General features: G+C 45.7%; 1 protein-coding gene across 2 annotated transcripts in view; it reads right to left on the reverse strand.

Moving 5' to 3' along the window:
* Nucleotides 1-23,974, reverse strand: part of GAB2 (GRB2 associated binding protein 2) — a 139,246-nt gene that overhangs the window by 4,713 nt on the left and 110,559 nt on the right. Inside the window, exons 3-8 of one of the 2 annotated variants that reach the window (XM_087966010.1) lie at nt 13,212-13,452; nt 9,337-9,923; nt 7,124-7,227; nt 4,815-5,094; nt 3,798-3,888; nt 14-116 (exon numbers count right to left, since the gene is read on the reverse strand). In XM_087966010.1, the coding sequence (XP_087822136.1) occupies nt 14-116; nt 3,798-3,888; nt 4,815-5,094; nt 7,124-7,227; nt 9,337-9,923; nt 13,212-13,452 (1,406 nt within the window). Of the gene's footprint in view, nt 1-13; nt 117-3,797; nt 3,889-4,814; nt 5,098-7,123; nt 7,228-9,336; nt 9,924-13,211; nt 13,453-23,974 lie in introns of both variants that reach the window. The other variant, XM_087966011.1, reaches the window with a different exon arrangement.

The following is a 23,974-nucleotide window of genomic DNA, read 5'->3' on the forward strand; positions in this document are numbered from 1 at the left end:
CATCAAGACTTACCATAGCCACATAATTTTCTTCGCTATCTCCTGAGTCGGTGCTGGTTATGCTCTGGGTTGAGGTGGGACGACAATATTGAGAAAAGTTGGAGTTGAAGGTCTGGCTGCAATGAGAGCATCCGGAGGAAAAGTCACAACGAGTCAGGATAACAAGAGTTGGAAGGTGTTGGAATACAGTTTTTATATATTTTATACAACAACTGCAGCTGCACTCATGAGAACCAGAATTCTGGGTGGTCAGATATGCAAATGAAAGCATTGCGGTAGCTGTGTTATTGTCTATTTTCTTTTATCCTGGTGCAGTCTTCTTTCTGGTGCTGTATCTTGCACCTATTTGCTAGTCCTGGACCCATAACCTATTAAAAATTTGATATATAGTCCTACAAAACAGAAGGGACCTTGGAGGTCTTCTAGTCCAACCCCCTGCTCAGTCAGGAGATTCTATACCATTCCAGACAAATGGTTGTCCAATCTCTTATAAAAATCAGTGTTGGCACCCACAACTTCTGGAGGCAAGTTGTTCCACTGGTTGAATTCCTCCTTAGTTCTAGGTTGGTCCTCTCCTTCATTAGTTTCCATCCATTGCTTCTTATCCTGCCTTTAGGACACAAAAGGGTTTTCAGGAATAGCACTTAGACTTATATACCGCTTTACAGCGCTTTATAGCCCTCTCTAAGCTGTTTAAAGAGTCAGCACCTGGCCCACAACAATTTGGGCCCCTCATTTTACCCACCTCGGAAGGATGGAAGGTGGAGTCAACCTGGAGCCTGGGGAGATTTGAATTGCCAAATTGCAGGCAGCTGGCAGTCAGCAGAAGTAGCCTGCACTATTCACTCTAACCACTCTAAGCGCCACCATGGCATTATCAGAATCCTATCTGCCAAGCTTGGAGTAAATGGACAGACATAACCATAGTTTTCAGTGGGGAGACTGTGAGCATCTTAGACCAAGCCAAGAAAATGCTAGAGAATTCCTGGCACTCAGTCAAATCGACCATCAACAGGCACATTGAGATGAACAACAGCTACATACCATTCAAAAGCGACAATATAAAACCCAAAAGGAAATAAACAGAATAGCAAAGTCGGAAGGGACCTTGGAGGTCTGCTAGTCCAACTTGCTGTTCAAGCAGGAAACCACATACCATTTCAGGAATATGGTTGTCCAAGTATTTTGGTCCAAGGCTACCCCAGGTAAGCAGAGATAAACACCAAGATTAACACTAAACTAACAATCAAGTAAACAATACCACAATCAAGGAACTACCAATGCAGCAAGCTAACTGTAAACCATAGCCTAATCAAGGAAACTTAAATGGTAGATAGGGTAAATGGTGTAGTATGTCCTGCCTGAGCAGGGGGGGTTGGACTAGAAGACCTCCAAGGTCCCTTCCAACTCTGTTATTCTGTCTTTTTAAACCATGGTTGTCCTCTGATTTTATACCAAGCTATATATGAGGATTGGGTGGGCCTGCCTTAGTATGATGTGTGAATTCAACCCCTGTGGTTTGCAAATTCTGGGCTTAGTACAATGTCTGAGCTAGTGGACAGTGGGTGATTCAACAACGGTGACCTCACCAAGAGACAAACCCATCCTTTCTCCTCTCAGACAATGAATTATAATCTCAATTAGGGCATGACAAATTGTCTGCAGCCTAACAGACAGCTTCATTCAAGTGTCACTGGGTGGACTGCTAGCTCAGCCCCAGGGGAGTGAGGCTCACTATATTACAAGGGTCAGGGGCTATTTTAGCATTAGGGGGAAGAGAGGGGGCTGTGCTTTGACTCGAATGTGCCTTGGAGTATCTGGCAAACCCTGGCCCTGTATTCTTAAACGGCTGTGTATCTTCCCAGAATTGTGCCGTTGCTCCTCGCCACAGAACCCCAGGAAAAGTTTCACTTCGTTTAAGGAGTTGCAGAATTAGGCAACCTGTAAACTTCACACTATCCATGCAAAGTATCTTAGAATAGAATAACAGAGTTGGAAGGGACCTAGAAGGTCTTCTAGTCCAACCCCCTGCCTAGGCAGGAAACCCTACACCACTTCAGACAAATGGTTATCCCAACATCTTTTTAAAAACTTCCAATGTTGGAGCATTCACAACTTCTGGAGGCAAAGTTGTTCCACCGGTTAATTGTTCTAACTGTTAGGAAATTTCTCCTTAGTTCTAAATTGCTTCTCTCCTTGATTAGTTTCCACCTGTTGCTTCTTGTCCTGCCTTCTCAGGTGCTTTGGGGAATAGCTTGACTCCCTCTTCTTTGGGGGCAGACCCTTAGATATTGGAAGACTGCTATCATGTCTCCCCTAGTCCTTCTTTTCATCAAACTAGACATATCCAGTTCCAGCAACTGTTTTTCATATGTTTTAGCCTCCAGTCCCCTAAATCCTCTTTGTTGCACTTCTCTGCACTCTTTCTAGAGTCTCAACGTCTTTTTTTTACATCATGGTGATCAAAACTGAATGCAGGATTCCAAGTGTGGCCTTACCAAGGCATTATTAAGTGGTACCAACACTTCATGCAATCTTGATTCTAATCCCTGTTTAGGCAACCTAGGACTGTGTCGGCTTTTTTGGCAGCTGCTGCACATGGCTGGCTCATCTTTAAGTGATCGTCCACTAGGACTCCGAGATCCCCCTCACGGTTACTACTATTGAGCAGGGCACCACCCTATACTGTACCTGGGCACTTGTTTTTTTCTTGCCTAAATGTAGAACCTGACTTTTTTCACCCTTGAATCTCATTTTGTTACAGAGCGCCCTGTGTTCAAGCTTGTCAAGATCTCGTACAAAGCATGTGGGGGAAAAAACAAAACGTATTTCCTAATTATTTAGGAAGTGTTCTTCAACCTTGGTGGCTTTAAGATGGGTAGGACTTCAACTCCCAGAATTCCCCAGCCAACAACCGGGTTAACTCACTTAACACTGCAGGGATTCCCTTAATCACTGAGGTTGTAAAATGGGGCTAAACTCGCTTAACGTCTTGCTTAGCAAATTTGGGACTCAGCTCTGGTCCTAAGTCAAAAAACTACCCTGTATGTATAATTCAAACTGTCGAAAATAGCAAATACCTTTTTCATCCTCCTATTTTCCCCACAACAACAACCTTGTGAGGTGGCTTGGGCTGAGAGAGAGTGATTGGCCCACTCAGTCTGCTTTTCGTGCCTAAGGCGGGACTAGAACTCACTGTCTCCAGGTGATTGGTCCAAAGTTGCCCAGCCACTTTCATGCCTAAGGCGGGACTAGAACTCACTGTCTCCAGGTGATTGGTCCAAAGTTGCCCAGCCATTTTCATGCCTAAGGCGGGACTAGAACTCACTGTCTCCAGGTGATTGGTCCAAAGTTGCCCAGCCACTTTCATGCCTAAGGCGGGACTAGAACTCACTGTCTCCAGGTGATTGGTCCAAAATTGCCCAGCCACTTTCATGCCTAAGGTGGGACTAGAACTCACTGTCTCCAGGTGATTGGTTCAAAATTGCCCAGCCGCTTTCATGCCTAAGGCGGGACTAGAACTCACTGTCTCCAGGTGATTGGTCCAAAGTTGCCCAGCCACTTTCATGCCTAAGGCGGGACTAGAACTCACTGTCTCCAGGTGATTGGCCCAAAATTGCCCAGCCACTTTCATGCCTAAGGCGGGACTAGAACTCACTGTCTCCAGGTGATTGGCCCAAAATTGCCCAGCCACTTTCATGCCTAAGGTGGGACTAGAACTCACTGTATTCTGGTTTCCAGTAATCATGATTAAACCAAACTGGCTCTTTAAAAAAACCATGCAGTATTATACTCACCCGGGTCTAGACCATGATTTTGTGACTGGCGATTTAAAGGGCAGTTCATCGATGACTGAATTGCCTCTGAGGTCAAGTGGGGTTGGTTTTGCTGAGGAGAAAGAGAATCATAGTTAGGCTGAAGAGCTATTTAAGGCTCCATTGAGCTGTGATTATTGAAACTATCGTACCATCCCTCCAGCCAGCCTTCCTTCAACCAACCATCCATTCATCCCCCATCCATCAACCCCTCTTTTCATTATCATTCAATCCACCCATTTTTCTAGAATCCACCCATCCATCCACTCATCCACCCATCCTTCCTTCAATCGTCCATCCATCTCTTCCACCATCCATCCACTAATTGACTCACTCATAAACTTATCCCTCCAGTCATCTTTCCTTCAACCATCCATCCATCCATTTCCCCATCCACCCATCCTTTTGTTCCACATCTATCCATCCTTCTTTTCATCATCCATCTATCCATCCTTTTTTATCATCCATCTATCCATCCTTTTTATCATCCATCTATCCATCTATCCTTTTTTCATCATCCCTCCATCCTTCTTTTCATCATCTATCCCTTCATCCCTCCATCCTTCTTTTCATCATCCCTCCATCCTTTTCATCATTCCTCCATCCCTCTTTTCATCATCCCTCCATCCTTTTCATCATTCCTCCATCCCTCTTTTCATCATCCATCCACCCATCCATTTTTTCATCATCCATCCATCCATCCACCCACCCATCCATTTTTTCAGCATCCACCCATCTATCCATCCCCACATCCTTTTTTTCCCATCATCCATGTACCCATCCTTTTTTCATCTATCTATCCATCCTTCCTTCTTTTCATCATCCATCCATCCATCCATCCATCCATCCATCCATCTATCTTTTCATTATCCATCTATCCATCCTTCCTTCTTTTCATCATCTATCCATCCCTCCATCTTTCTTTTCATCATCTATCCCTCCATTCATTCCTCCATCCTTCTTTCCATCATCCCTCTCTCCCTCCCTCCCAGCCTTCACCTTTCCGATCTGGCTTAAGGTTGCGGTTGATGGGTGGGGGCTGGATTTCACTCATCCGCCTCAAGGGCTGAGAGCCGCTGCCTTTCTGCGCTGGGAAGGTGGCGGAGGAGTGGGCCACCCTGTCCAGGTGATGGGGCCCAGGGCTCATGGGGATGTAGAGGTGCTGGGAGTCGTTGTCATTGGAGCGCTCCGTGTTCTGCAGGAGGGAAGAACCTGGGTTCATGGGGACGTAGTTGTCTTCGGAGTCCGTGCTATGGGAGCGAGCCACCACAGTCTTGTTCTGCTGGGAAGAAAAAAATAAAAGTTGAGCCAGAATAAGGAATGTAGGAAAACATTCCATTCCATTTCAGCTTTGCTTGTTTAAGACAAGTTTCTAGTCCTTAAGACTCTAGACCAGGGATGTCCAACTCAAGGCCCATGAGCCTCGATGTGGTCGGATCCAGCCCGCAGGACCGCCCTGGTCTACTCAATGCGTAGAGCAAGGGTCTTCCAACATGGCAAGTTTAAGACTTGTGGACTTCAACTCCCAGAATTCCTGAGCTAACATGACTGGAGGAGGAGGAATTCTGGGAGTTGAAGTCCACAAGTCTTAAACTTGCCAAGTTTGAAGACCCCTGGTGTAGAGGAAAGTTCGGGCTAGCGTGGCTTCGGCCCGGTCTACCCAGTGCGAAGAAGGGATTTAGCAATGTGGTTCAATGATGACTGCCAATCCTCCCCCTCCCCCAGCCACAATTCCTCGTAGCTTTCATTCCCTCCGCTGGTTCCTGTGCTTGGCTCAAACGTCGACCAAACAGTTTGGCACACAGCATCTGCTGTGTAAGCCGTGGTGTATGATCCCACCCGTCGGTCCAGAGCAGATTGTTACTCCGGTGTCAGCCGGTAGCATTTGTTGGGTTGCCTCCCCAACCGAGCTCCTGCGAAATGGCGGACTCTGAGGTAAGCATCGCTGTGCTCGGAGGCTGACAATGGCAATTCGGCTGTGGCAAGTTGTCTTACACCTCTCACTTTGCCACCAAATTAAAAGGTTGATGAGGAACATTGAGGCTTTGAACCATGCAGAATCAAAATATCTAAGGACTACTTCCCACCTATAAAGTTCTGGAGATGATTCTCCAGATGCCTTCATCAAACTGAGGCAAGGTGTTTCCGAAGAACCCCTAGCTTATGAAATAACTTTCTCCAATGGTGGGCTGCAACCGGTTTAACAATCGGTTCTGGGAGCGTGCGAATTAGCTGAGCTGAAAAACACGGAAATATAGGACGAGATAGGGCAGGGCCAGATGATCGCCGGAACAACCAGTTCGCTAGAACCAGTCTGAACCGGCAGGAGCCCAGCACCGCCTTTCTCAGGAAAATCCACCCAACCACTAGGACCGATCATTTTTCATCACCGGCCAAAGATGTTCCACTTTTCCCAGGCAGAACGGACTTTGCCTTGCTTGGCACTTGGGTGGACAATAGAACGGCAGGATTATAACAATTGCTCCACAGTTCCAATGCTGTGTCATTGGGCCCAAATGCTTCAGAGCCGCGATGGCGAACTTATGGTACGCGTGCCACAGGTGGCACGCAGAGCCATTTGGGTGGGCACACGAGCCCCAGCCAAATTTACCCACACTGCGCATGCGCGCGCCTCCCAGCTGTTTTTCGGCCCGTTTCAGGCCGTTTTCGCCCTCCCGGAGGCTCGAAGGAAGCCCAAAAAACAGGCCTTCCGGAAGTGCCGAAATGGGTACTTCAGGTTTTCTGAAAATTGACAGAAGACCTAACAAGCAACTGGTCTCAAAGGTGCTTTTTCAAATGACGACTGGAGTTTCTTGTTTTTTTTCCTTCAAAAGCTTCTTCTTCTTCTTCTTCTTCTTCTTCTTCTTCTTCTTCTTCTTCTTCTTCTTCTTCTTCTTCTTCTTCTTCTTCTCCTTCTCCTTCTCCTTCTTCTCCTTCTCCTTCTCCCTCTTCTTCTTCTTTTCTTCTTCTTCCTCCTCCTCCTCTTTCCTCTTCCTTCTTTCTTCCCCCACCCCTCTCACTCTCCTTTCCTCCTCCTTCTCCATCTTCCTTCTCCTTCTTTCTTCCCCCTCCTTGTCCTTGTCCTTGTCCTTGTCATTTTCTTCTTCTTCTTCCTCCTCCTCCTCCTCCTCCTCCTCCTCCTCCTCCTCCTCCTCCTCCAACATTTTCAAGGAAAAAAACAAAGCAAAAAACACCAATTGCCTTTTGAAAAAGCATCTTTGGGACAACCATGACCTGGACGACTGAAAATCTCCACAGACATCTAGCAAGCAACTTGAGGTATTTCTTGAAGGCCCCGCAAAGCTCACCAGATACGAACTGGCTCCAACATTTGCCAACTCGGCTGATAGCCCCGTGCTACTGACGCCGCTGACGCTGGGCTGAGGATGCTCATAGGTTTCACAGGAAGAAGCTAGAATCAAAAGCAAGAAAGTGAACCTGAGGAGAGAGCAAGTCAACTGAGATGTTCCTCTATGAGGCCCCATTTCAATGGCTTTGGTCAACGTCAGCAACTCGAAGACACCTGGCGGGCTGCGGGATTCTGGGAGTTGAAGTCCACACATCAGTCAAGCCGCCAAGGCTGAGAATCACCGCTCCAAAGTCACCTCCCCCATTCTTCACAAAGGTTGGGGCTGCACCAAAGAGGAATGCTGGGGGGGGGGAAGCCCCTTCCTCAAATAATCTTCTGATGGAAAACGAGCAGTAGCTCAGCTCCGTAGTCCAATTCAAGGTGAGAAGGATGCCTAACATTCCCTCCAGGGGTGGGCTTCAAAAATTTTAGCAAAGGGTTCTCTGCCCGGTTGCTGGGTGGGCGTGGCCATGGTGGGCGTGGCCTAGCTGGCCTCCTGCACCATGGTGGATGGGGGGGAGGGGCATTTTCACCCTCCCCGGGCTCCGGAGGCTTTCCTCAATCCTCCAGGAGGGTGAAAACGGCCTCCCCGGCCTCCAGAGGCTCTCTGGAGGCTGGAACGGGGCCCACTTCCCGGCTTGGCCCTTCCCAACCTTCCGGAGCCTCCACACAACACCTGCGTCCACATGGGGACTCCTGGGAGGAGGGGAGGGGCGGGGTGGGGGCCAGCCAGAAGTGGGATTTGGGGGTTCTGCACAGAATCTTAGCTAGAGGATCTCCCGAACTCCTACAAACCCCCATCAGCCCCACCCCTGATTTCCTGCCTCCCTCCTCTGGTGCGTTGGGTGGACATAACTGGAAAAAAGGGGGCCTTCAGATAATCTGGCCCCAGGTCCGGACACTTTTGAAGGACCCTCTTTTTCCAGCCATGTCTACCCGACCCGCCACAGCAGGGAGGGAGGGGATGTTAGGTATCCTTTCTCTGAAGGAGCTCCACCTGGTGGGACTGAGAAGAAGGGCCTTCTCGGTGGTGACTCCCTCCGTTTATGGAACATCCTCACTCCGGAGATAAGACTGTCATATTTTTTTAAGGGCCCAGAAAACTAATTTTGGCCAGTAGGCCTGGAATTGGCCCTATAAAGTTTCTAAAATGTGGAAGGAAGGAAGGGAGGGAGAAAGGAAGGAAGGAAGGAAGGAAGGGAGGGAGGGAGGGAGGGAGGGAGGGAAGGTTTGCATTTGTAGAATATGGCACTAATAAAGCCTAGGTAGCCCTTGACTTATGATATATAGAATGGAATGGAATGGAACAGAAACGGGAATGGTAATAAGAAGAAGAACAGAATAGAATAAAAATAATTAGAATAGAACTAATTAGAATAGAATAGAAATTAGAATAGAACTAATTAGAATAGAATAGAATAGAATATAGAATAGAATATAGAATAGAAATATAGAATAGAATAGAAATATAGAATAGAATAGAATAGAATAGAATAGAATAGAATAGAATAGAATAGAATAGAATAGAATAGAATAGAATAGAATAGAATAGAATAGAATAGAAAATAGAATAGAATACAATAGAGAAGAGAATAGAATATAGAAGAGAATAGAATAGAAAATAGAATATAGAATAGAATAGAATATAGAATAGAATAGAATATAGAATAGAATATAGAATAGAAATATAGAATAGAATAGAATATAGAATAGAATAGAGAACAGAATAGAATAGAATATAGAATAGAATAGAATATAGAATAGAATAGAGAATAGAATAGAATAGAATATAGAATAGAAATATAGAATAGAATAGAAAATAGAATAGAATATAGAATAGAATAGAATAGAATATAGAATAGAATATAGAATAGAATAGAATATAGAATAGAATAGAATATAGAATAGAATATAGAATAGAAATATAGAATAGAATAGAATATAGAATAGAATAGAGAACAGAATAGAATAGAATATAGAATAGAATAGAATATAGAATAGAATAGAGAATAGAATAGAATAGAATATAGAACAGGACAGAACAGAAAAACAGAGTTGGAAGGGACCTTAGAGGCCTTCTAGTCCAACCCCCTGCTCAAAGAGAAAACCCTATACTGTTCTGGACAAATGGCTGTCCGGTCTCTTCTTGAAAGCCTCCAGTGATGGAGCTACCTCGGTGTAACCTGCAGTTCTCCACTGCCGGCAGGGTGTTCCTTCGGGGAATGGTGGTGACTATTGGACTCATGCTGAGGCCTTCACTGTCCATCAGGCGCTGTTGGGGGCTGCCCCAGCGGGATTCCACCTGCCCCGGCTTGGGAGGTCTGGGGGGAGGCGTCGCCACCATGTCACTCGAAGCTGCCACCGCCAAGGCATTGTGGTTTTTGTCGAGCGTGAAGGTCCTCGGGATCTGGTAGATGGACAGAGGGGTGCCCGGCACGTCATAGGAATCAGCAGACAGTTCTCCGAAGTCTTTGCAAAGGGTGCTGTTGGGGGTCTTGAAAGTGTAGACCTCCTCGCTATCCGACGTCTCGGAGCCGGTGAGGCTGGATTTGGTGTGGGCATAGCAGCCGAAGCTTCGGGGCAAGTCGTAAGCGCTGTCCCGGAGCTCCGAGTTGTGCCGGTTGGGTTTGGGCAAGCTGTAGAAACCGTGGAGCTGCCCGCCCAGCCCATTGACGCAATGCCCGTTCTCCTGAGACAGTTTCTGAACCGACGGGTCGCTCCTCATGAAGAACCGGGTGGCTTGAGAGAAGCTGGCGCTCCTGCAACGAAAGAAGGAGAGGAGGAAGAAGGATTCTGTTGATCACGAGAGTCCATTTTGTCTAGCACGGTAGTGGCAAACCTTTTGGGTCTCCTGTGCCAAAAAATGCGTGCATGTGGCACTCCTACGCCTCCTGCGCATGCGCGCGGGATTCCCCCGCTGCCCCCTTACCTGCACTGCGCCTCCCAGATGATTTTTGGCCTGTTTGAGGCCTTTTTCGGCCTTCCAGAGGCTTGAGGGAAGCCTCTGCAGACTTGGCAGGCCGAAAAATGGGCCCGTTTCGTCACTTCCAGTATTTCCGGAAATACAGGAAGTGATGAAACAAGCCTATTTTTCGGTCAGCAAAGCCTGCAGAGGCTTCCCTCAAGCCTCTGGCAGGCCCAAAAAGGCCCGAAAATCAGCTGGGAGGCGCACACATGTGCAGTGAGGTAAGTTTGTCTGGGGCTCGCGTGCCCGCAGAAATGGCTCTGTGTGCCACCTGTGGCACCTGTGCCATAGGTTCACCCTCATGGGTCTAGCAGTTAAGGCACCGGGCGAGAAAGCAGGACATTGTGAGTTCAAGTCCCCGCCTTAGACTTAGCGGGGGACTTTGAGACAATGGCCAGGAGATCAGAAGTTTTAGTTCTGCCTTAGGCATGAAAGTCAGTTGGATGTCTTTGGACCAATCCCCAGGTGATAGTGAGTTCTAGTTCTGTCTTAGCCATGAAAGCTGGATGGACAACTTTGAGCTAATCACCAGGAGACTGGGAGTTTTAATTCTGCCTTAGACAGGAAAGCCGTCTGGGTGACTTTGGACCAATTACCTGGTGATGGTGAGTTCTAGTCCCACCTTCGCATGAAAGCCATCTAGGCTAGGGGTGTCAAACTCACATTGTCGTGGCGGCGTCACATGACATATCGGGACTTTTCCCCCCTTCGTTAAATTGGACGTGGGCGTGGCCATTGTGTGACGTATCTGGCCCGTGGGCTGGGAATTCGACAGCCTTGCTTTAGGCCTACCATCGGGAGATGGTGAGTTCTAGACCCGGTTCAGGTGTGAAAGCCATCGGGATGACTTTAGGCCAATCACCAGGAGATGTTGAGTTCTAGTCCTGTCTCATGTCATCTGGATGGGTAACTTTGGACCAGTCCCTCTGTTATGGTTTGCAGGAAGCCGGTGCAGAGGTATCAGACAGTGAGGACGAAAAGAAACCAGTCTGGGAGTCTGGCAAGGACTTGGACGAGGGTCCTGCATCTGATGCAGGGATGGGGCCAGGACCATCTGGGAGTGGGGTGCTGCCTCCTGAGCTTTCGGAGTGTGGCAGCAGTGAAGAAGAGGACCCCGAGGAGCCTGTCCCCAGTGCACGTATGCGCAGAGCTGCTAGAAGGAGAGAGAAGCTGAAGCAGCAGGGGCAACTCGGGAGTAAGACTGGGAGGTGATTGCCCCTCCCATCCAGGATAAAACTCAGCCCTCGGTGACGTGCTCTTTGCAGGAAGCAAGGAAGTTCATTAGATTCTGATTCCTCATTGAAGCCCTGCGAACTCTGGTTTGTCTTTGCTGGAACTCCTGTCGGTTTATATTCTAAGTAATTGGACTTCTGTTTCTTGGCGGCCTTCTACAACCCTGAAAGGCGTGAGCTTATCTTAGACAATTGTGTCCAATGAGTTTGGCTGGGAATGCAAGAAATTCTCAGCGTCGCATTAAAAAAGGTTTGATTTTACACTCAAGTTTGTGTTTCCTTAATTTGGACAAAGCCTGGGTCAGAACACCCTCTCTCTCAGCCCAACCCACCTCACAGGAGTTGTTGTGGGGAAAATAGGAGGAAGAAAGTGTGTCAGATACATTTGCCAGCCTGTTATTTGTAAAAATAATAGACTTTTATTGTCCCAAAGTCACCTAGCCAACTTTCATGCCTAAGGCGGGACTAGAACTCACCACCCCCTGATCCCTAGGCCAGCACCTTAGCCACAAGGCCAAACTGGCTCTTACTCCTCCTTCCTTTTTCCTATTTTATCTCCCATCTTTTAAATTGGAAATCCACTTTGAGACTCTTAGATTATGCGAAGCAGCAACAGCTGGAGTTCTAAAGGAGAGAAAATGCAGCAAGCTTTCAACTACAGCTCATCCTCAATTTACAACAGTTCATTTAAGTGACCGCTCACAGTTGCAACGGCACTTTTAAAAAAGTGAGTCACAATTGTTTTTTCACATTTACAACACTTGCGGCATCCCCGTGATCACAGGACCAAAATCGGGATGCTTGGCAAATGATTCGTAGTTATGACGGTTGCATTGTCCCGGGGATAATTTTATGTGCCGGCCTGCGGCTCGCTCAAATGGAGCTTCATGCACTCATGTGCTGCTTGGATAGTGAATGGGCTGTGGCCCCAGTATGAGAACTTGGACCCTGGGATTGGGAACTCCAGCTATAGATTTAAAAGAATTAACATGTTTCCCCAAAAATAAGACCTTGTCTTATATATATATATATATATATATATATATATATATATATATATATATATATATATATATTTGTTTTCTTAAGTTTTCGCGGTATTACATGTATGGTGTTCAGCTTGGTTCGGAGTATTTTCCCACGTCATTGTAGTTCTTTTAAAGTTCTGTATGAAGCCTGATGATGGCAGATGAGATTCTGCTGAAACGTTGCTACAACTTTAAAAGAACTACAATGACGTGGGAAAATACTCCGAACCAAGCTGAACACCATATATATATATATATATATATATATATATATATATATATATATATATATATATATATATATATATATATATATATATATATTTTTTGCCACCAGGTCTTATTTTATGGGGATGTCATCCACTGAGTAGCCTCACTTGCACATGTTGCCCCCAGCCTCCTTTTCACTGCTTTCAGGAACTTCTGCAGCCGGTAAGGCTTTCCTGAAGGCCTCTGCAGCTGATAACTGAGCTCTGGATCGATCCACAGCTTTGTCATCAGCTATGGAGGCCTTCAGGAAAGCCTTGCCAGCCTTGCCGGCTGCAGAAGAAATGGGCAAGTAAGGCAGGTGTCGGGATGTGCGACGCCTGGCTAACCACTGTCCAAAGGCAAGTAGTAGGGCAGCTCCACCTTCCCATCCCTACCCTAGCTTAATTTTTACCTGTCCACTCTGGAGTGGATGGAAACTTAATTAGGGCTTATTTTTGGGGAGGGGGGAATAGGGCTTATATTGGGCGCATGTGTAAAAATCAAGCTAGGACTTACTTTCAGGGTAGGTTGTATTTTCGGGGAAACAGGGGTATTTGATTCACCAAGAGTTACCTTGTATTTTCTGATTTCTGGCTCATGCACTGGTGTAGAAAGAGATAATCTTGGGGAGCGCTGGTGGAAAGGGTGCTCCGGATGTGATTGGAAGGCGACTCAAACGTGAAGAGGGTGGGTTGACTGGAGTGCGAAGGAGCGGACGTTTTTCGCTCCCGCAGCAACCGTTGGTTGGAGCCGCTGAACTCGGCCGGGGATGAACGAGGACCGTGACTCACAAGAGGGACGTTTCGTAAGGAATCTGCCCAGGAGGAAAATAATAATAACAGAGAAGTTGCTATCGTAGTTAACAGTAGTAAATAGTGATGGATTTGAGTCTGTACTTTCCTAAGACTTAAACTTAGAATAACTTTATTGTCAGTTTTTAAAAATAAGTTTGATTGGTACATTTTTCTTTAACTTACGTAAGTGCTTAATTATACAGTGTATTGTCTGGGTCAATTTACTAATCTTTTCTCTATATAAAAGTGAAATACCCCTCACGCATCATCACAAAATCTCCAGAACTGTAAAGCCTACAAACTTGAAATTTGGCATGTGTGTTCCTCTTGGCTTCTAGGGGCTCACTAAGAAAGGATTTTTTGAAATGACCATCAGAGCATTTAGAGTATTTCCTATATTATTATTATTAACACGCTCTGATGCTAAGGAGTTCTACTCCACCTCCCCACCTGAAAAGAAATCTCTTCCAAATGCAAAACACAAGCAGAGGAGAGGAATTTCAGTTTCAATTTTAGTTTCACAGCAGCAAATCACTTTAGTGCAGAACAGTTGAGCTAAGCCACGCCCAAGCTCCTTGCTGTATCTTTGCTCACACAGCAAATACTCTTTCAGTTTCCAAACAGCCCTCAACTCTCTCATACACTGACAGGGCGCTAGCCAGATGAATATTGATGGATGCTGGTAGGCAGAGGCACAATTTCCCCCACTCCCCTTATTTTCCTCCCCCAAAACTAAGCCCGACCACATCATTTTGTAGCAAAGCACAGGTATCGAGCTAGTCCAAAATATCAGTAATAGTAACAATATTTTCATCTAAATAATAATAATATTCTTCCCATTTCTAATTTCCACCTTTGTGGTCTAACCATTTGTAAAACAAATCCCATGTTAAGAAAACTTTATTGCCACTTTAAACGTATGCTAATCGGCATACAGTACATTAAAAATGAAATTTCATTGCATGCCAAAAGTGGGTCTGCGCATCTGCACCCATAATGCAATGAGCGTGCGACCTCCCTGTGCACCACTGTGCATGCGCACGAGACCCCCCGCATCCCCCTGCACATGCACACACGTCTCCCACCGCACATGCTTGGCAGATACCTGACAATCAACTGGCTGGTGGGGCGCATGCACAGTGTCAGCCTTCAAGATCTTCTACTATTGCTTTGCATCTTTTGGCTGCCATAAGTAACTGGGGGAGAAGGGGGTAAAGTCTGGGAAGCGAGCTGGAGGTGTTACATTCTAGTGTGGTAAAAATGAGGAGGGGGGGGAGTATAAATTCCTGTTTAGGTTTCTATTTCTCGCTTAGCTTTCTTTTTCTCTGCGCAGCTGCAAACCTTTATCAAAATATGCCAACGGACAGAGGCCTCATCACCACCTGAAGATGTTCACATGATCATATTCACAACTTTTAATTGGAAGAATCATTTGAACTATTGGGGGTGGGAACATTTCCAGCACTTTGTATATGTGATTTGCGCGCCTAATTCCTCAGATTCAGAATTCTATGGTTGCTACCACTTCATTTTCAGTAAAAGGTATCTTTTCTCTAATCTAAGGAGTCTAAGTATTTCCTTCTTGAATTTTGAATGGAGCATCAACTGACACACAGTGGATCAGTTCTGGGTGACGGTTTGCATGCCGGCAGAAATGGCTCTGGCACGTGTGCCATAGGCTTGCCATCACAGCTATATACCATTTCAGGCAAATCATTGTCTAATCTCTTCTTAAAAAACCTCCAATGATGGAGCACACACAACTTCTGGTGGCAAGCTGTTTCACTGACTAATTGTTCTCACCGTCAAGAAATTTCTCCTTAGTTCTAGGTTGCTTCTCTCCTTGCTAGTTTCCGTACATTTTTGTCTTGTCTTCTGGTGCTTTGGAAAATAAGTTGACCCCCCTCTTCTTTGTGGCAGCCCCTCAGATATTGGAAGACGTCTATCATGTCACCCCTAGTCCTTCTTTTCATTAAGTTAGCTAAAGGTAAAGGTTCCCCTCACACTCCGAAGACGTCTCCATGATCATGTGGCCGGCAGGACTAAAACGCTGAAGGCGCACGGAAGGCGCTGTTCCCTTCCCACCAAAGATGGTTCCTATTTTCCTACTTGCATTTTTGTTACGTGCTTTCGAACTGCTAGGTTGGCAGAAGCTGGGACAAGTAACAGGAGCTCACTCCGTTACGCAGTGCTAGGGATTCGAACCGCCAAACCGCCGACCTTTCTGATCGACAAACTCAGCGTCTTAGCCGCTGAGCCATGGCATCCCTTATTCATTAAATTAGATAGGCCCAATTCCTGTACCCATCTCCGAATAAAGCAGCGTTACTCAGCAGGAGATATGAAAAACATGCTAAAAAGCAGAAAGGATTGTCTGTCTTTGATCTAACCGGACACCTTCCATTAAGGGACACGATTCAACAACATCTGGGATTCTGCCATGATGCAAAACCTCGTGTCAAGTGTGCTTCCTGGAATCCACTCCCTCCGCCCCCTCAATTTCTAAAAAACTCGAGAAAGGGATATTAATAAACCTTGCTGACTAATTTCTGCCTAGCTGCACCTCCGATCAATATTCAACTTTTACCTTTTATATGTCAGTGAGAGATGAAAAAGGGGGGGGGAATGTATTCTGTTTCCATAGCTCACGGTAAGGAACACACACAGAGATTTTATATCTCTGTTTTCAAGCGAGTGCGTTATGAGGGAAGAATTTAAATAGCCTCATTTTAATTCCTAGGTTTGTTATTTTGTCCCGATAAAGCTGCTATTAACCCTTGCGTGATGGTTGCGTGCCTGTTTTTATTACTTCAGTATGTTTCTGTAGATGCAAAATGATTTGGGAAACTTTAAAAACAGCTTCTTGGGTGTTGTTGTGGTGCGCCGGCAGCAGGGGCAGACGGCTGAGGTCTCGGAGAGCGAGGACTTGGATGTGGGGTCTGCGTGTGATGTACGGATGGGACCAGGACCATCAGGGAGTGGAGTGCGGCCTTCGGAGATTGTGGAGGCTGGCAGCAGTGAGGAAGAGGACCCCAAGGAGCCTGTGCTCAGTGTGTGCGCGCGCACAGGGCTGCTCGAAGGAAAGAGCAGCTGCAGCAGCACGGGCGACTCGGGAGTAAGGCTGCAAAGTAACGGCCCCTCCCTTAAGAGATAAAAGCCAGCTGAGAAACCGCAGTTCTTTGCAGGAAGCAAATAAGTTTTTGCACTCAAGCCTTGTGGACCTTAGGATTATCTTAGTTTGTGTTTGGAGACTCTTTGATTTATTGTTTAGGAACTTTATCTGTTGTTCTTAGCAGCCTTGCAAAAACTTGACAGAGTGTTAACCAAACACATTCAAAATAGATTTTCAACAGTTTGCATACTATTGTTAAACTATTCACGGATGCTTAAGTAAATGGCTAAACATGTAAATGTTTACAAGCAACAGACGATGTGCCTGTTTCTGGTAAATTCTCACTTAAGCAGTAATACTTGAAACTGCTACGTGAATAGCACCTGAAGAGAAAATCTTTATTTTATAAAATTTGATATTTTAAAACCTCTTCTTAGATGTTTTTTTCCATCCCTCTGCAAAAATTCTTAATTTCTTTGCAAGGAGCCTTTGCATATTTTTGTTTTTGCATCAATTCCCTCTGATTACCGGAATAATTTAATCCTCCTTTAAAAATAAAAAAGCCCTCCTAAACATATATTTTTAAAAATTGTATATTGTATATACTTGAATTGATGCAGTCAAGATATCTTGCCTTGCCTGGATCAGTGGAGAAGATCGAAACAAAATCAGCCTGAAGTGTATAACAATCTGGGCTTCTAATTTTAAGTTTTTGGTTTGACTTTCATTTGTACTGTTTTTAGGTTATCTTTCACATTCCGCATTTTTCAAAAATTGCAGCAAGCCATTCTTGAGGGTGGGGTGGGCGAGGCAAGCACGAAGCGAAAGATGAGATATAACTTCAATAATAGATGAATGAATCAATCAATAATTGAAACAAAGGCTGAAATTTCCTCTTCGCTTGCCTGGCCCTTATGCACAATATTTAGTTACGTTGCTCTATCTGAGCTGCAGCTATCCAAGGGATAAAAAACTGTTTAATGAAAGCGATCTGGAGGATCTCAGCTCTGCCCAATTTTAACAGAATAACAGGGTTGGAAGGGGACCTTGGAGGTCTTCTAGTCCAACCCCTGCTCAGGCAGGAAACTCCAGGGGTGGGCTGCTACCGGTTCAGATGAACGGTAGCTCATTTTATGGCTGTTTTATGGCTGGTTCGGTGAACTGGCAAATAACAGATAATCAGAGTTGGAAGGGACCTTATAGGTCATCTAGTCCAACCCCCCCTCCAGGGCCTCCCTGAGGCTTGGGGAGGCCAAAAAATGGGCCTCCCTGATGCTCTGGAAGGCCTCCGGAGCCTGGGGAGGCCGTATTTGCCCTGTCGGAGGCTTGAGGAACTCCTCCGGAGCCCGGGGAAGACAAAAATGGCCACTCACCATGGCGCAGGAGGCCGACAAGCCACACCCACCATAGCCATACTCAATTTTTGAGGCCCATTTTCCCAGATTTTGTTCTATTGTACTTTATTAATTTATTTGATTCTTTTTGTTAGTTTTTATTTTTTTTATTTTAAATAGGGTTTTTTTACATTCCGTAAGCCGCCTCAAGTTGCCATGGGCGATTAGGCAGCAATATAAATTCAATAAATAAATAAATAAATAATCACGTCACCTCCCCTAGTCCCTTCTTTTCATCAAACTAGACATTTTATGGAAAGAGCAGAAAAAAAAATTATGGAAAAATAGACAGCCTTTTAAGTAGCCAGGCCCTGTGCCACGAAGGGGCAGATATTTCTCTCTCTGGGGAACAATGAGAGAATATATCGGCTGAACAAAACTCCGCACTGGTGACAGGAAGGGCATCCGGCCAGGAAGAACTCAGCTTCGTTCAGTTGCCCAGACTCCACTGCTGCAAGGGATTATGGGGTCATGAAAAGAGGATGACAATAGTGGGGATGTCGCCATGGTTGCTGAGGTCATGAATGGGTCTTATAAATAGTAAGCAGAACTCGAATTGTGACCAGGAACCCCTCGGGCAACCAGAGCAGTGGCTCATGGTATGCCCGTCACTGGATTAGCTGCAACTTCTAATCATAGGTTTCCAAATGTGAGTTCAGGAGGCCGTGAGTTCGATCCTGGGTAGAGTTAGATATTTCTTTCTCCGGGCACGACGAGAGTATATCTGCTGAACAAAACTCTGCACTGGCAACAGGAAGAGCATCCGGCCAGGAAACACTCGGCTTCATTCAGTTGTCCAGACTCCGCCTCGCATGGGATTTTATGGGGTCGTTAAAAGAGGATGAACTGGACTTCCTTGGTTTTCCTTTGAAGATGTTTCGCTTCTCATCCAAGAAGCTTCTTCAGCTCTTGTTCTAAGGCAGGGGTGTCCAACCTTGGCAACTTTAAGACTTGTGGACTTCAACTCCCAGAATTCCTCAGCCAGCAAAGCTGGCTGAGGAATTCTGGGAGTTGAAGTCCACAAGTCTTAAAGTTGCCAAGGTTGGACACCCCTGTTCTAAGGTATCTCCAAGGTGAGCTCCATCTGCAGCACCTTCCAGCAGTCTAACTAGAGCACGAATGAGCAATTGACCAGGTCTAGAAATGGAAATGAGTAAACGACAACGAAGGTCTTGTGCAAGCGTCATCTAATTCTAAGTGTAATCTAATCTAAGTGTAAGCTTATTTTAAAGAGACATGCTCAAGCTTTAGAGGAAGAAATATCTATGCATCCACCCAGAACCTAAATCATAGAGGTAAGTCCTTGGATTATGACCCCAACTGAGCCCAACATGCTGTCAAGGGAGACATTCGTCACGCGAATTTTGCCCCATTTTACGTCCTTTCTTCTCGCAGTTGTTAAGCGAATCGCCGCAGTGGTTTAGTTGGGGGCCACAATTGTTAAGTGAATTTGGCTTTGCAAAAGGGGATGATCATGTGACTCCAGGACCGTCGTAAATATGAAGTGGTAGCCAAGGGTCTGAATTTTGATCCCCTGACCTTACAACTGTTGCAGTTGGATGCTACAACTGTTGTAAATGTGAAAAACGGTCCCAAGTCCCTTTTTTTTTAACTCTGTCAAAACTTTGAACGGTCCCTAAACAAACTCTTGTAAATGGAGGGCTAACCTGTGTAATTCTGTGATTGTCGCACCAAGGAAATAAAAGAAAGGGTTATTAGAACAAGAGAAAAGGAAACAATTCCTTCTTTAAGGTGCCTAGTCACCTTATGGATAAAAGCCATCACTAGATGGGGCAATTGCTACAAACTGGAGCATCTTGTGAACAAGGTGAGGCCAATTAGTAGTACACAAAATACGACGTCCTGCCCGTCAATGACTGTCTGCTCACCCGACTCGTTTCTTCCCAAACCCCAAAACTTTCCTGACCTCACCCCCTAAGAGGTCAGGGCGTCATGCACCAACGTGCCTACGCCCTGTCTATTGTTTCTTATTCTTTTATTTTTCTTATAACCATTTCATGTATTCACAACTATGTATACACTTATACTTATTATCTTGTAAACAATTGGCAAATCAAATAAATAAATAAATAAACACAAGAGCACACAGCAGATACAAACTCAAGGTAAACCGCTCCAAACTTGATTGCAGGAAGTACGACTTCAGCAACGGAGTGGTCAATGCTTTGAATGCACTTCCTGACTCTGTAGTTACATCCTCAAACCCTCCCACTCCTTTACCCTTAAACTATCCACTATTGACCTCACCCCATTCCTAAGAGGTTTGTAGGGGGCATACTTGAGTGCATCATCGTGCCTACCATCCCTGTCCTATTGTCCCCATTTATTCTGATCTATTTCCTGTATTCTTACTCAGGTTTATACTTATACCTATTATCTTGTGTTTGACAAATCAAATAAATTAAGAAATAATACAGCTCAGCAGGAGGTGCACAACATCCTCAGTAACTAAGAAGGAACCGCATAGTATGTTTTAAACTCAGCAACTTTTAAGATGTGTGGACTTCAACTCCCAGAGTTCCCCAGCCAGCATATTCCCTTGCGCCATGGAACTATTATCATGCCTTGGTAAGGCAACACTTGCATCCAGGTTTGGTCGCTACGATGCAAAAAAAGATGTTGAGGCTCTAGAAAGAATGCAGAGAAGAGCAACAAAGAGGATTAGGAGGGAGGAGGCTAAAACATACGAAGAACGGTTGCAGGAACTGGGCCTGTGTAGTTTGATGAAAAGAAGAACGAAGGGTGGCATGAGAGCAGTCTTCCAATATTTGAGGGGCTGCCCCAAAGAAGAGGGAGTCAAGCTATTCTCCAAAGCCCCTGAGGGTAGGATAACAAGCAGCGGATGGAAACTCATCAAGGAGAGAAGCAACTTAGAACTAAGGAGAAATTTCCTGACAGTTAGAACAATTAATCAGTGGAACGACTTTGCCTCCAGAAGTTGTAAAGAGATTGGACAGCCATTTGTCTGAAGTGGTATAGGATTTCCTGCCTGAACAGGGGGTTGGACTAGAAGACCTCCAAGGTCCCTTCCAACTCTGTTATTCTATTCTATTCTATTCTATTCTATTCTATTCTATTCTATTCTATTCTATTCTATCCTTATTCTATTCTATTCTCATCTTCTCTTCTAATGATCTTCTCTTCTCTTCTTCTCTCCTCTCCTTATTCTATTCTATTCTATTCTTATTTTCTCTTCTCTTCTCATCTTCTCTTCTCTTCTAATTCTCTTCTCTTCTATTCTTCTCTTCTCTCCTTATTCTCTTCTCTTCTCTCCTTATTCTCTTCTCTTCTCTTCTCTTCTTCTCTTCTCTCTTATTCTCTTCTCTTCTCTCCTTATTCTCTTCTTCTCTCCTCTCCTCTTCTAATTCTCTTCTCTTCTCTTCTCCTCTCCTCTCCTCTCTCCCCTCCCCTCTTCTTATTCTTATTCTCTTCTCATTCTCTCCCCTTCCCTTCCATTTCACTCCAAAGGAGGATGACGACCATGGGGTCCTTGGTGCTCTCTGAGCTCGGTTGTTTTCTTGCAGACCTTTCATAACCAAACTCGGAAATATAATCAGCGTTAGTAAGGGAGGGTTTTGCTCTCCTTCCAAGAGTTGGCTCTTTGCATGGATTGTTTGACGATCATGGATTATTTAGGATGCCCACATGTCCAGAGACACTGGCAGATAATACCACAGCTTTTCCACCTAGAAGCTACAAAGTTAGAGAACCAGCATTAATTGATTATGTGTCATCAGGTCATTTTCTCAAGGGAGCCCAGCTGGGTCTTTGCTTTGATGGAATGGACTGAGGAGTGATGAAGTGCCATCCAATAGCTGTCAACTCCTATTAGGGACCACATCGCTAGAACTTCTCTGGGACGATTTGTTCCCCATCTGGTCCTTCAGATCTTCCAACCGTGCGCCCGTCACAACTACGGTATAACTGGGTCTATTCGCTTTGCTGCTGTTGGTGTCCTTTTTCCTTCCACTTTACTCAGCCTCAGGGTCTTCTCCAGAAAACTGGATTTTTGTATCATGTGTCCAAACTAGGACAAATGGAACCTGGTTGTTTGTGACCCGGGTGACAACCCTGGCTAGATTTGTTAGATGGTCCTTCAGCTTGTTTCTTCTCTTGAAGTTTTCTCCAACCTCAAATGGTGGGGTTGGTTGGACCCTCTAGCAGCTGAATTGGAGGAGGAGGAGGAGGAGGAGGAGGAGGAGGAGGAGGAGGAGGAGGAGGAGGAGGAGGAGGAGGAGGAGGAGGAGGAGGAGGAGGAGGAGGGAGGAGGAGGAGAAGGAGAAGGAGGAGGAGAAGGAGGAGGAGAGGAGGAGAAGGAGGAGAGAGGAGGAGGAGGAGGAGGAGGAGGAGCAGCGGCGTGGGAGTCAGTGTCAGCATCAAGGCAACCTGAGAACTAAGAGGGGAAAGAGGGAATGGAGCCGGCAGAGATAGAGGTGGAGCCTGGGCTGTCCATCAGCCCTCAGATGGAGAGCCAACAGCCCCCAGGTCTGGAGGTGGCTGATGAGGAATAGGAGGAACAGCTGGGCCCAGTGCCTGATGCATAGATGCACAGAAGGCAGAGGAGAGGAGAGCAGTGGAAATCTATGGGACGGTCCTCGGGACGGGAGCTCCAAGGGAGAATGGAACTGGGAGAGAGAGAGAGAGACAGAGCCTGGGCTGTCCATCAGCCCTCAGATGGAGAGCCAACAGCCCCCAGGTCTGCAGGTGGCTGATGAGGAATAGGAGGAATAGCTGGATCCAGTGCCTGATGCACTGATGCACAGAAGGCAGAGAGGAGAGTAGTGGAAATCTATGGGCCGGTCCTTGGGACGGAAGAGCCACTGCTTCTAGCAAAACACCCCACCCTAGCTCAGGGGATAAAAGGCAGGGGGTGGGGATGAATAGATGTGGTAGAGAACTATTCATCTTCTGGACAGACGGACTTGTTAGCCTGTGTGGTGAGAGAGAAATTTTTGGCCGGGGCTGCCAGTTCTCCTAATAAAGGCATCTTTTGAGTTCGCTTCTGAAAGTTTGTCGTATTTGGGGGAGTTGGTTCAGAACACCAAAGTTCGAAAGCACCACTATTCTTTCTCGCTTAGCAACACTTAACTGGCTCAATTGTGGTCGTAAGTTCAGGACTACCTATTAACAAATTAACTACTACTAAATTAACAACTGCCATGAAAAGATCGACAGATGGAGGAAAAACTCACTCAACAACCGCCTTACTTTAGCAGTAAGGCTAAGTAAGGCAGTTGTTATTGACCTCCTCTGCGGTCGTAAGTCGAGGAGTTCCTGTAATAAGAAGCAGTTCTGAGCCACTCTTAGGCCACTTCGTCCAAATGCACAAGGCACTTTTGGCACAACGTATGCCGTTATTGTTTTTCAACGCAGGCTTCGGCCCCTATCTTTTCTCTAGATCACAATCTGGTCATGATCAACTTGCGTCAAGATCTCTCTGCAATACGCCAGCGTGTACAAAAAAAGGCCATGGTTTGCCTCTACCTCATTTCCATAAATCAGTTAAGGCAGGCTTGCAATGCCTTATCGAAATTTGCCTTTCCCTTTTCTTGCGAAACAGGTTTCTGGTTTTTGTTTTTTTCCCCCCAGACTGCATTCTCAGAATTTCTTTTGAATTTTTCTAAGGGGAATTTTGGAGCCTGGGGGGGTGGCAGAAGTTTCTGCAGGATACACGTCCGTAGGATTTAAAGGTGGGGAACCAGGAAATCTGCAAATTTCTGGAGAGAGAAATGTGACCGTGAAAATAAAAAGGTGTTTCCATGCAGGTAGTCTTCAGAATAAAAGAGTTGGAAGGGACCTCGGAGGTCTTCTAGTCCAACTCCTTCCTCAGGCAGGAGAACCTAAACCATTTCAGATAAATTGTTCTCCAATTTTTGCTTAAAAACCACCAGTGATGGAACGCCCGCAATTTCTGAAGGCAACTTCTGTTCCACTGGTTCATTGTCCTCACTATTAGGAAATTTCTTCTTATTTCTAGGTTGGTTTTCTCCTTGATTAGTTTCCATCCATTGCTTC

This window comes from Notechis scutatus, chromosome 5 (genome assembly GCF_049901735.1).
Source record: "Notechis scutatus isolate UNSWTSFEM ecotype Mainland chromosome 5, rNotScu1.2, whole genome shotgun sequence".
Taxonomy (NCBI): Eukaryota; Metazoa; Chordata; class Lepidosauria; order Squamata; family Elapidae; genus Notechis; species Notechis scutatus.